The sequence below is a fragment of the Amblyomma mixtum genome, chromosome 1 (genome assembly GCF_055824585.1).
Source record: "Amblyomma mixtum isolate Tamu chromosome 1, ASM5582458v1, whole genome shotgun sequence".
NCBI classification, from domain to species: domain Eukaryota; kingdom Metazoa; phylum Arthropoda; class Arachnida; order Ixodida; family Ixodidae; genus Amblyomma; species Amblyomma mixtum.
Genome location: NC_143012.1, coordinates 144,019,481 through 144,033,087, shown reverse-complemented (window position 1 = coordinate 144,033,087; position 13,607 = coordinate 144,019,481). Strand labels below are relative to the sequence as shown.

The window sequence follows — 13,607 nt, the reverse complement described above, 5'->3', positions numbered from 1 at the left end:
CAAGCCCTGCGGAAGTGTGTTTGAAGTTGGGGTGCCAAAGATCGTTCAGATTCCTCTTGGTGTTCTCCCTTTATCCTGTCCTCAAGATAACCAGCTGAGCACCGGCAACGGAAGCTAAAAGCATTTTATTTATTTATTTATTTATTTATTTACAATACCCCTAAGGGCCCTCGTGCGAGGGTATTACATAGGGGGGGGGGGCGATACAATCATAAAAATATGGCACAGGAATTTGAACAAAATACACGTAATAATGAATTAAAACTAGTAATGTACACAAATAATAACAAACAACGCAGAATAAAATACTCAGTAAATGCACATAATACAACAAAAATACCAAGCATTTCATGCTTAATTTCTGCCGCCACGCCAGCCTCTCTTAAACAATCCTGCAATGATATATGATCCCCCGACTGAAAATATTGCTGAATACAACTACGTAGCAGTACAGGATTAGGGCTAAGGCGGAGTGAAAATCTAATGATCAGTTGTGAGGAAAAGCTAAGAATATGCGTTTTCACGCCCGGTCGACACCTTGAACGCATCGTGGATGTACAGGGTCGGTAAAAAGCTGCCAGGCTACAGGGTCAGCTTTTGCGCAGTATAGTCAGACAGTTCTGACACCACCGAAGCTCAAAATGTTCGTAGAGGGTTGAAGTAGTATCATGCTAACTTCTGAGAAAACTGATAGACTTATCGTTGTCTTAAGGGCCAGGATATACCAATAAATAAGCAGACTATGTGGCCTGGAAACTTTTGCCCAACCCTGTATATTGGAGCAATCAGTTAATGAATAAAAGTTTTATTTAAAAAAAGAAAACAAAGTCACCGAGTGGATAGATGGAGTGAGTTAACAGAACCAGACAGAACGTGGCGCCAGCTCCTGTAAGTTCAACTTGCACTGACATCTCATGGGCGTCACCCGTGATTCACTTCCTCAAAAACGCGACCGCGGAGGCCACTATCCCTCCACTCGATCCCTCTAAAAATGTGCCCAGCAGCCCAACATAATAAGCACTGCGTGATCGACATGGTTGTGAGCGTGCATGAAAGGAGACAGCAGTGTGATGCTGGTACACATACTCCGGTAAACTCCACAAATTCCACCCTCACTGTAAAAACCAGAGTGCCCATACTGTGGAAAAGTGGCTACAGCTTTCCGCATTATGCGGGCATGCAAATTGGATTCCGGTGTTCAAGGACTTCCTGATCCCTGTCTAGAGCAGCAGTGGGAGACCGCTGCGCACACCAAAGACCCCGACCAGCAACGAGGACTGCTTCGCAAGGCTCACGCTGCGGCGGAGGCCACTAGGCTGCCGGACTAGCCGCACCACCCACGGCTCCCAGAAGTCATACGCATCCAGTAAGGCTTTCAATCAATCTATCAATCTCCAAAACGGAAGCGTCGCATTTACCTGTTGGAGCGGTGGATGCGTCCGTGTGCGCCGTCGGAGGAGCAGAAGCGGAAGAGGCCGGTACTGGTACCTCGACACCGACACTGAAGACGGCCGTCGTCAAGCTCCTGCCTCCAGCGGCCTCCTCTTCCACCATTGTGGAAATGGTTGGGGAAGCTGCATGCCAGTGCATCTTTGCTTTTACACCGTGTATCTACGCAATCTGCCGTATCAAGATGCATGGCTCCCTAGTATAAGGCCCCAACTGGGCATCCTTTTCCACCACGAACATGTCTGAAAGATATGTCAACTGTGCCAAAATGATGAATATCAAGCTTCTCTCACGAGAACAGCAAATCGGGACAAAATGGTAATACGCGCATTGACTTGTGCGAAAAGACGGTACCGCTTAAATGATTCCAAAATTCTATGTTTTGTCACGCTGAAAAATAAATTGCAGCGGTCGTAGGGCCATTCTTCTTTTCTCTGCACAGAGCTAATTTATGTTGTAATTTATAATGCCAATTTATATCCATTCGGACAGGAATGTCAATTCCCGTTCGCAAATTGAATGACATTGTCTGCTACATAAAAGCTTCTGCTTTGACAGATATATAATAGCACGCTCTCGCGCCATGGATTGTGTTTCATGATCTAGCAACGGTTTCATTGGGTCAACCACCTAAGGCGTAACCAGACACCGACGAGTGCCCACTAATGTCTCTAGTGTTACCGAAAAAATAAAGAACAAAAACTGATACTACATGTTTTTCTACACAATTTCGAGCGCTTTTTATGAGGGTTTTCAAAAAAAGTCTGCGGGAATGACGTTCGTGTAAACACGGTACTTTAGCTCACTCTTGTTGCACTCCGCAGGAGTGCCTACTGAAAATCGTTACTTACCTCCACCAAGAAGGAAATACATGACGGCCACAGATGCGCTTACGAACACGAGCATCGCGCAAACCATCAGAGCGAGAGGCTTTCCGCTGCTGTCTCTGTCGAAAAAAAAGCATATGTTCATGATGCAGAAGTCCCTCGCTTCATCTTGTTTGAAACAACTCTATGTATTCTCGTGAGCAATTGTGGCGCATACCACGCTACCTCCGGTAAAACTGCATCACAACTTTATAGCAGCATGGCCTTTCAGCCACGTCCGTGATTGAGACAACGGATGCGTCGAATATTTTTACATCAGCAACCTTCTCAGTTCCTTCACTTCGACGCGTCGTGCTAGTGCTGGGCGAAACGGTGCCGCAGCTGAAGCAAACGCATTTCTGCAGCGCTTGCTTGTGTTAGCACAATTAAACATGTCGAGCGCGCCGCCAGTCGCCGCTGGCCGATACACCTGACATAATGGCCCGGTGCGCGGCAAACTTGTCAGAGAAGGACACCTTGTCTGTTTGGCATTTCGCATAACTGGAGTTAGACGTGTAAAAACCAGCCGACTGCCTTGGTTGCGCATAGCAATGGCCTACCTAAAGGACGTCTCGACCCGGACATGGCCTCTCTCTTTCCTCAGCGGTTAGACTGCGTGCATCACTTATGACCCCGATAGTGCATCTATTCTAAATACATGTGATCTCTCTCAGGGTCTGTTCGCAGTTGTCTCGTTGAAACTGCACCTGAGATTTGTTCCGCTTACTATGCGAGTAATCTGGGTGTGAATTTTGCTTCATTTCATATCTATCAGGTTTTGAATTACGTTCAAAGGTGTCTACAAAATGCATAACGACCGCAGTAGCAATTTGCTTCTTCCTTTTCGGTAGACAATGTTCAGTGTGTGGTAACAGAAAAAATTACCGCACGAGTGAAGTCCGCAAAATGATCACACGGAATCAAAGGAAATATTATTCACTTTCGCTCAAGTTGAAAGAAAACAACTGTATATTATGCATAGATAACTTTCCGATGAAATTCGTAAACGCAGCTTGACTCTGTGCTGTTGAACGATTACTCCGAAACACTTTGTTCGGTTGTTCCAAGATCAAGTCGAAATTCAGTATCTCACTTTAGAACGACTCTTCAATCTACATTTTTGCTTGTGAGTATCCCAAAACCTTAATAAATGCGTTAGAAATTCTATTTGCCAACATAACCGGAGCACGTTTAAGATCCACTTGGGCAAAAAGCTCCATGGCTATCGTGCTTGGTCTGCGTAAGCTGGGAAAATAGCCGTCCACCAGGCTCTTCAACCTAGGCAAGCTGAACACTTTAAGGGAAAGCCAATCAGAAGGCCAGAGGAAAGCTTCAGCCCGGTGCAAGTGTGTTGTGTACAGCAGCAGCAGAAGTACCGACGTTACCGCATGGACCGCCTTATAATTTACAGAAGTCAGCAGATCGCCAGCATCGAGTGCGTTAGAAGTGCCTGCCGGTAACAAAAAGCACCTTAGTATGGAATGACGTTCAAACAAAAAAGTGCTTTTCTTTTTACTCCGCGCGCTGCGTAGTCGTTCAGCACTCCGATCGCCCCAGAACGGGCGTACAGCACTCCGCAGTAACTCAGCAGCACTCTGCATTAGAGAATACGTTCTCTTTTGTGTATATATGATTCGCTATTACAGATGTCTGCGGGGAAACGTACTCGCTAATGGCGCTCGTCAAGAAATCCTTGATGTGTTGCAAAAGCTTGTTCGTTAAATTAATAGCAGCTCCGGATATGAAATAAATGTGATCATGATGTTGATTTTTTATTGCGCAAGGGCAGCTGTGGTCAAAGACCGCCATGATGCAAGGTTTTATTTTCTACTCGGGGTGGGGTCAAAGAAGCTCTTCTCAAGCATTTCACCCTAAAGAAGCCGAGCACCAGGGATGGGAAAGCGGGTACCCATTTTATCACTGATTGGTACCCAGAGGCACCGGGGAAATATAATAAATCTCATTGTTGTATGTTTTTATGCGAAGCATATTGCTAGAGCTACCACTCACGCCGTCGCCGTGGGACCCCCACGTGACACCGTGTCGTCACACCACGTGACACCGTGACGTCACACCACGTGACATCGGATGAGAGAGCCGGCCTCCACCTCGCGCCGTCGCCGTGGCACCCCTAGCCGTCACGCTACGTGACACCGTGACGTCACACCACGTGACATCGGATGAGAGAGCCGGCCTCCATCTCGCGCCGTCGCCGTGGGACCCCTAGCCGTCACACCCGCGCATTCCCGCCCATTTCGAACGCGCGTTCACACTCGGTGTAAGTGAAACGCTCGCTCCACCGGGCAGGCAGACGCGGCTTCCGTGGCAATCCAGGCGCTCACCCAACGCGCGTTTCGGGGTTAGTCGGCGTTCCGCTGTAGCCATGCCGTTGTCTTCCCCCACGACCAAGGCTTCTAGTGGTTGTATTAAAATGACCAAGTATTCAACCAAGGAAAGCCATGTATTACCAAGCCTAGCCACTGATATGCTTCGCATTCCCCAGGCTTAGCCAAGCTGAGCCCCAGCAATTTTTTTTTACCTTAATATCAGGTAACTAATTTATTAGAGCATACAGCCGAGTTTGTTGCATACGAGGTCTGTTAAAAAAGTATCCGACTTTATTTTTTTTTTACGAACACCTTATGGATTTCAACCAAGCACGCTTGCACCAGCCTACCTTGAACCTTCGGGCACATGCACAAATTTTTTCTCGCCTGCCGATAGCGTCAGTCACTGGCACGCAGCGTTTGAGTGAGGCAGTGCGCAGTGCTCTCTTCGGTTTTTTATTGCAAGGAAAATGGCGGAGCGACAGGAGCAGCGCTACTGCATCAAATTTTGCCAGAAACTAGGCGACAGCCAAGTGGAAACCATTCGGAATATTCAGACGGCTCTCGGCGATGATGCTATGAGCAGCACACAGATTAAGCAGTGGTACAATTGGTTTAAAGACGGCCGCACATCGGTGCAGAGAGAGCCACGCTCGGGTCGGCCATCAACATGCCCAAATGACCAGGTCAGTGCCGAAGTGAACGCTGTGGTGACGCGGGACCGTCGTGTGACTATCCGAGAAATTGTGGAAGAGGTGCACATCACCAAAGTTTCTGCACATTCCATTATCCCCGAAAATTTGGCCATGGAGAAAGATGCGGCGAAATTCGCGCTGAAGCTGCTCACGGAGGAGCAAAAGCAGCTTCGTGTTGAAGTCTCGCAGGATATGCTGGATTCCACAAACAGTGACCCCGACTGCATCAACACCATAATCGCTGGTGACGAGTGTTGTGTGTACAGTTACGACCCGGAAACCAAATCCCAGTCGTCACAATGGCAGCATTCCACGTCACCAAGACCAAAGAAGGCCCGCCAAGTGCGCAGCAATGTCAGAGTGATGCTGACTGCTTTCTTTGACTCCCTCTGTGTGGCACACCACGCGTACGCCCCCCGCAAAGTAAACATTGACCAAAAGAATACTACAGGGATGTCCTCCGTCGCCTGCGTGGTGCTGTGCGGCGCAAGAGGCCGAAGTTGAGGTCAACAGGAAATTGGCGCATCCATCATGACAATGCTCCTGCACATTCCTCGCACTAAATTCACACTTTTTTCGCGAAAAACCAGGCTGCTGTAGTTCAACAGACTCCTTACTCTCCTGATATGGCCTCCTGTGACTTCTAGCTGTTTCCCAAAATCAAGAGGCCATTGAAAGGAGCGCGATTTCAGACAAGAGAGGACATTATGGCTGCAACGACAGCTGAGCTAAACTCCATTCCGAAAGGGGCCTTTTCGGAATACTTCCAACAATGGCAGCACCACTGGGAGAAGTATGTGGAGTGCCAAGGAGACTACTTTGAAGGTGATTAGGTTTCCAATGCTCCAGTTATGCCATTTTCGTTTCTTCAGCAAAAGGTCGGATACTTTTCTAACAGACCTCGTATATTTTAAGGGGTAACAGCGCGAAGTAAGGGGACGGAAAGAAGAGGAAATTCAGGACTAGCGCTGTCTTACGACTGAAGTTTCTTCAGAGGAAACGTGGCCAAGCACGAGCAGACCACTAAACAATCGAACAAAAGAGCTCGTTGCTACGTTGGCTCAAGGTACACACCTTGAATTTGTTGGAGGAAAATCGAGAGCTTGCTGCCGCATAATCGCGATTTCTTCTTCATGTGGTTACATCTCTCTTTTTAGTGTGCCTGTGTGCTTAAACAGATTATCACAATGGTGAAACGACGGAAAACAAGACTCCTACTCATTATTGATCGGCTAGATTAGTGGACAGAGTTAATTGTCAGGACTGTCCATGTTCTTTGAAACTTATGTTAACACACCTCCCGACCTCGCCAAAGTATTGTTGACAGCAAGAAAGCGGAATTTTGTAAACGACACCCATAGAGCGCGGCACAAACTTTATTCCGTGCTTAGTCCTGCAGGTGTCTTAAGACGGTACATTTTTAGCCATTTTCCCCACAGTCGGCGCAAATCATTTAGAGTTTATTTGGCGCTCAGAACGCATCACCTAAGCGGTACCTTTTGGCCGCGTTTTGAGCGCCCTTCGAAAGGTGGTTGATGTAAGCAAGGAATGGAAACAATTTTCCTTGCTGTCATTTGTATGATGATCATCGCGGCCGAGCATTTAAGCTTCATTACTATTTTATTAAAATTCAATAAGACGACATCATCCGGCTATCCGGCATCACTGAGTCTCTTAGCTTATTCGCAGAAGCTTTGGTTTATCGTGCGGTGAGGGAATTTTGACAAAGCTGACTTCAAGAGCACATATTGTTAAAGCACAGAGCCCAACAATCAACAAAAATTAATGGAGCGTACCACAAGAAGAAAACATAATGTTTGCGCAAATCAAGGTCTTCAATTTCCTTCCAGATAATTAATTTGTGTTGCTTGACCCAACGTAGCGATACGTGCGTTAGTTTGATTGTTTCCTTGTATTCCCGAGCTTCCCTCATATTTGTCATGTTGCCTGTCAGTAAACTTCAGTGGTCAGTCGGCGATCGTCCTGTGTTTCCTCTCCTCTTCTTCCCGTCTTTTCCGCTGTAACTCTTCATAATTTATTACACTGCGTTGTAAATCGCCTCTTCATTATGGTTTTTTGGCTGACCTAATACTTCTTTATTTTTGTAGCGCATAAACTGAGCCACCGTGGCGCACCACGGTGGCTCAGTGGTTATGGCGCTCGTCTGCTGACCCGAAACACGCGGGTTCGATCCCGGTCGTGGCGGTCGAATTTCACCGGAGGCGAAATTCTAGAGACCCGTGTGATGTGCGATGTCAGGGCTAGTTTGGGAACCGCAAGTGTAGGAAATTTCCGCCGTCCAGCGCTACGGCGTCCCTCATAGCCTGAGTTGCTTTGGGACGTTGAACCCTCATAAAAATATAACTAAAAAACGCATCAAGAGGCGCTCTTATCCGCTTCCATTCGGACGATTTACATGCCACATCGCTTAAAAACAGTCACGTTTTAGGGCTTTTCTTGCGCCATGCAAAGTATATTTGATGTCAGTGTGCCTAACCAAGTCGAAAAAGGTTTGATTATATTTATGAACGTTTTCATTTTAGAATTGCATTTCAAAAATTAAGATGTATTCCATACACATGTTATATTTTTTTATACATAAACACTAAAACCTCTGTAGCGTGTACATAAGTTTTTCACGTTCAATTCATGCCATTCTGATGAATAGGGAACGACGGTACTTGAGTTTCCGTCCTGCCGGAAGCTCTTGATAAGAACAACATCACCGGTGGACGTTTCACTTACCCTCTTTCCTTGGGTTCTGGAAAGAGAAAAAAATTAGAAAAAAATAAATTTCTGAAGCTCTGAACTTGTGCTTAAATAAGTCACTAAAACCTCGGCACCTATATGTTTGCCACGGCAGCGGTCAGAGAGTATTCCGGCAGCAATGTAATCAAACGCCGATTGGTGCCTTACACAAAATCGACACCACGCTGCGGTGGTACCGCACACTAACCTACGAAGAAGCGGGAGCGCTAGCGACGTCGCTTGCTTCATTTCTAAACTTTTTCACCAGTACATTAAGACGTTATTGTGATGTGCCGGTCCTAAAGGGAGAGCTCCGTGGCCTACCTGTGTTTCACGGGACACGGGAAGTAATACGGTGGTTGTGCGGTGGGACCTAGTTCCTGACTCAGCTCTCACCGGCTCGAGATCTACGGTGTTCCCTGTTGATGGCAGTAGTTTGGAAGTTCCCGAGGCAGAAGTCTATATCGCTTCCCCTTATTTCACTGGGACGGCCCTGGTGAAGTGCATGAAGACACCATTGCACGATGTCATAATTGGAAATATACCAGAGGCCGGTGAGCCGTCAGATCCAGATATTAATTGGAATTAATCACAGCCGTTGCTAAATTACTTCCTGGCATAGTCAATGACGAGGTTGCCTGCGAAAATGGCGAGGGCCCAAAAATGGTACTGGCTGGAAAGGAAGCTGCTGGACAAAGTAGGAAAAATACTGCTCTAAGCGTCGGTCCCATGCAGTTCACCAAGGAGGAGTTAGAAAAAGAGAAAAGAGAGTCTATAATCTCGACGTTCGACAGGTAGTACTTCCAAAGTCTTGCAGATCGCAGGTGGTAACTTGCCCACGATAGCCCGTTGGCGGGGCATCAGGGCATTAAGAAGACTACAGATCGAGTTCTGGAAGAATTGTACTGGCCGGGAGTGCAGGAGGACATTAAAAGGCATGTTAGGTCGTGCGACACCTGCCAAAGGACATGCCCGAAGGGAAAAGTAAAGAAGGCCCCTTTGGGACGCATGCCTCTTATCGACACTCCTTTTGATAGGGTCGCTGTCGATATTATCGGCTCGCTGTCGCCCACATCGGTGAAAGGGAATAGGTATATTCTCACGCTCGTCGATTTCGCCACATGGTATCCGGACGCCGTGGCCCTGCCAAAGGTAGATTCAGCAACCGTGGCAGAAGGTTAGGCGGAGATGTTTTCAAGAATAGGTTTTCCGAGAGAGATCCTCTGTGACCAGGGCTCCTGTTTCACTTCGGAAACGATGAGACAGCTCAATGATCACTTGGCGGTGAAACATCTCAGCACGACCTCTTACCATAAAATGTGCAATTGGATGGTGGAGAAATTTAATAGCACACTCAAGCAGATGCTGCGGAAGCTCAGTCAAGAACAGCCCAAAAGTTGGGATCACTATATCGCAATCGCGAAATCGTGACTTCTCTGCTATCTATTTGCACACTCGCCGCTAGCTGTTTGACACGCCTTTTCGGGCGCGTCAAAGGCGTGTCTTCTCTTTCAGGCTCTATCTGTCTCTCCATTCCGAAGACGAACAGTGCGCACAAGGTGCACTCTTGTATCAACCCTTTCTCTTCTCTCGAATACGTTAAAAGGCAACAGATAATATTATGAACATTTTGTTAATTTCCAAATGTATTTTAAAATCTGAATCCAATGAAGCGTTGTTGAAAAGCACAGCTTTAGGAATTTAACAAAGATTTGACACTTTCTGCCGCTAGAGGCGATAGTGAGGCCATTGCTTGCAGCGTGGCTTGCATACGAACTAGAGCGGCAGCCCACCGTGTCGAAAACGAGAGAGCTCCTGCGCTGCCACGCCGCCGATAGCGCTGCCTTCAACTGGAAAGACTGGGCAACTACTACACGCTAAATCTGTCTTATTTTTCGGCCATTGCGATAATATATTTTATTGTGTCGTATATCACAATATAACAGTAATGCATCTTCTGGCTTGTATAATAAACAAAAGCAAAAAACTGAACTTCACTGCACCCCCGCGTCACTGCTGCTCTCTGCAGTGACCTCAGGTGGAGCTCTCCGCTGCTACGGGCGCTGCCGCACCCCGCTATAGCCAACCATTGGTTTTAGTACGCTCTTGGAAAATCTCAGCGGTAGAAATTGGCCGTGCGAGCGGCTGTGATGCGGTGTGAGAAAAAGATTGCTGTTTGGCTGCATTCAATGATTCATTACGTGTGCCTGTTGTGTGTGACGCCTCTTTAGTGCACTGCGGATGCGAAGAGCGTGCTACCCAGCGGCACAACTCATCCTATGTCATCAGACGCTGACTAAAAGCTGTGAAGGGCGTGGCGCGCGTATCTGCGTAGTATTTGTTAACGTCGCGCACTTCAAGGTTGTGCGGACTGGTTTGGTCACTAACGTCGATCGCCGTTGTATACCGCAGGGACATCGCATTAATATCATTCGGGAAGGTGAGGGATCCTGTTTGTAATAATGGAATCGAACTTACAACAGAGAAAGGTGTTACGGTTGTGAAGTACGCAGTGCTTGCGTGCTGGAAATTACAAACACTTTATTGCACTGGGTCTGGAGCAGCAATCGTTTGTCGATCCCAGATGTGTTTGACACATTGATGCTGAGCTTTATTACCGATGAAAGGACGGCCAAGCCAAACACCTGTGATGCGATGTTGTTGGAGTAGGACGTGCTCCAAGCACCGGTTCGTCGTCGTGCTCCGTGTTTGACGCCTTGCAAGCAGGTGTGACGCGCCTTCAGCGTTGTGCTGTGTCTTACGTGGTTGCAACAGGCTATAGTGTTGTGCAATCTTGGTATGCGAGCGAAGAAATCGGCGGCTTTTGCCACGTTGCGTGTCCTTCGCAGGGGTGCTCAGATTTATCAGCGATGACGTCCGTTTTGCCTGTTATATTACGATGGTCAACATCGTCGATGTCTGTCAGCAATCAGCACAGCCGCGCAGCACACCTGTAGCCGGCAGGGATGTTGGGAGTGGCCCATCCATAGCGCGTGCGAATATAATTTATGTACGGCACGCCGGGGGCGTGAACAATGGTTTTGATTGATAGGTGAACTCGGAGCTAAACTCGTGAACGGTGAAGTGCCCCGAATTCATCTCGGGACTGTCATGGCGGCAGCAGCAGCAGCCTGGGTAATCGCTTCCTCTGACGGCAAATATCAGTACGGCCGGCTGGACCCGTTTACTGCCTTGGCCGACGACGAATTGCAGCGACATTTTCGTTCGCCTCTCCAAAAAATCGGTACGATGGTTGCTTAAATAGTTAGGTGACTTGGCCGACGACGAATTCCAGCGACATTTTCGCCTCTCAAAAAAATCGGTACGATGGTTGCGTAAATAGTTAGTCGACGACCCACGCCTGCGGAGCGTGCGTACCGGGCTTCATTCGCTTTCGGTCGAGGAGCCCTCCGGTTCTTCGCGACCGGGAGCTTCCAGGGTAGCGTCGGCGCAGACCGCTTTATTGGACGCCAATAAAGCACTGTGAGCTGCTCTGTGAGGGACGTCTCCGACGCGCTTATCGACGCGGCTGTGCACAAGCGATGGCTTGCTTTGCCCACGACTGCCGCCGAGCGTGCGTATGTTGAGGAGCGTTTCCTTCTGCGCGGCGGCATCACAGACGTCGTGGGATGCGTCCACGGGACCTACATTGGCGTAAAGGCCCCTTCGAAGTCCAGCCCTGACATGGTGAAGGCCAACTATTTCACGAGGAAGGCGCATTATGCATTGAGCATTGCAATCAGTAAACAATAATTGGTCTCGCCAAGCCCTTTGGGCTACTCTACAGCACAGTGCCAAAGTCGGTCCCAGACTTTTTTGGCGAAGACTGGTTCAGCCGCTAACCGGTTCCACAGAACAATTCATGACATGCCAGGTACCTTAAGAGAGCCCCCCCCCCCAAAAAAAAAAGATGTCCAGGCTTAGCTTGGTTAAGCCAAGAATGCGTTGCATATTGCATGGTTTCTTTTTTTTTTTGAGGGCGAGGTATTGCTTGGCGGCACTCGATTTTCTCGGCAAGACGTCACGCGCCGGCGCAGCGCCCCTATCGGGAGGAGCGGGAGTCAGGTGGTGGCTGCGGCCGCGCGCGACTGCGCGAGTTGGGGCCCAGCTTTTCCTCCGGCTGTCGTGACGTCACGTCACGTGGTTGCGCTCAAGGTCAATGGTGGCTGCCCGGCCGCGCCCAAGGGCTGAACTGAGGGATTGCAATATGCAACGCATAAAAGTGGGCTCCTCGGCAACGGCGAAATCGAAAGTTGCAGATGGCCACTTGTTAATCGGGCCACTGCAGAGCACTCACCACAGTGCTAATTAATTAAATCCGACGAATGAATGTCATCTTTCGCACAAACCTCTCACTTGCATCTAAAAAGTATAGTCACAATGCTGCAGAATCGGGAAGATAACCGCCACTGTTGACCAAAAGCCGGTGCGAGCTCATTGACAACGGATTTCGGACAGCTCACATTAACGCGGTGTAGCAAACAATGGAAGGGGAGAGGGGCTCGTTATAAATATGACAGAAGCCAACAGCCGCAGAAACCAAGGGGCACAGGGGATTTTTTTTTTATTTTATTTATTTATTTTGTGGTGTTGATCAATTTAGAATATTACTGAATATGTTATCGCTTAAAGAAAATTGATTAGAAAGCAGAAGAAAAAACAACCACATGCCGCAGGTGGGATCCGAACCCACGACCTCCGTGCCGCCGGTGGGATCCGAATCCACGACCTCCGAATTCGGAGGTCGTGGGTTCGGATCCCACCTGCGGCATGTGGTTGTTTTTTCTTCTGCTTTCTAATCAATTTTCTTTAAGCGATAACATATTCAGTAATATTCTAAATTGATCAACACCACAAAATAAATAAATTAATTTTAAAAAAAAATCCCTTGTGCCCCTTGGTTTCTGCGGCTGTTGGCTTCTGTCACATTAACGCGGTATGCATGAAATGAACAGATGCATGCAGTTCATTTCAGAACACGGCATAATATTCAAGCGATTCTGAAAAAAACGAGTTTTCTCATTCAAGTCATGCGAAATTCAACTTGCGATGAAAAAAAATGTGAGATAAAAAGTTTCACCATGCGGGATTTGAACCCACGCGCTCCCATTGCCTGTCGATTCTCCGGAGCGACGCGTTAGACCACACGGCCACAGAACAGCGCGGAGTGATACACCTCACTTTATTTTTTATTGCAGACTACTTCCGTATCCTTCACAGCGTTAGAGTGTACTAGAAAGGTCTGAGTGAGACGAACGAGGCGCTCAAAGCGAGGCGCTGGCTGTCGACAGAATAGAGGGCGCTGTGATCGCAGTGGATTGGCTGGGCGCGCCGGCAGACGCGGCGCAAGCTGTGCGCTGCGGCCCCTTCTGCGGCGTCTTGTCTGTACGGGTTGATTCTTTTTATTCAAACAGGGGTCATTGGCGCAGTACAGCACAAGATAGGTCCCCGAGGTATTTTGGAACGCTTGTAGTCGCTGTCTCCACAAAAACCAGAAATTGACCGTCCCCTCCGTGTGCGCG

General features: G+C 48.2%; 1 protein-coding gene across 1 annotated transcript in view; it reads right to left on the bottom strand.

Moving 5' to 3' along the window:
* The window catches only part of LOC149367823 (uncharacterized), a 105,751-nt gene that overhangs the window by 76,824 nt on the left and 15,320 nt on the right, over positions 1-13,607 (bottom strand). The window contains exons 3-5 of the mRNA XM_089575338.1: positions 8,083-8,098; positions 2,301-2,395; positions 1,419-1,574 (exon numbers count right to left, since the gene is read on the bottom strand). Of these exons, the coding sequence (XP_089431464.1) occupies positions 1,419-1,574; positions 2,301-2,395; positions 8,083-8,098 (267 nt within the window). The remainder of the gene's footprint in view (positions 1-1,418; positions 1,575-2,300; positions 2,396-8,082; positions 8,099-13,607) is intronic.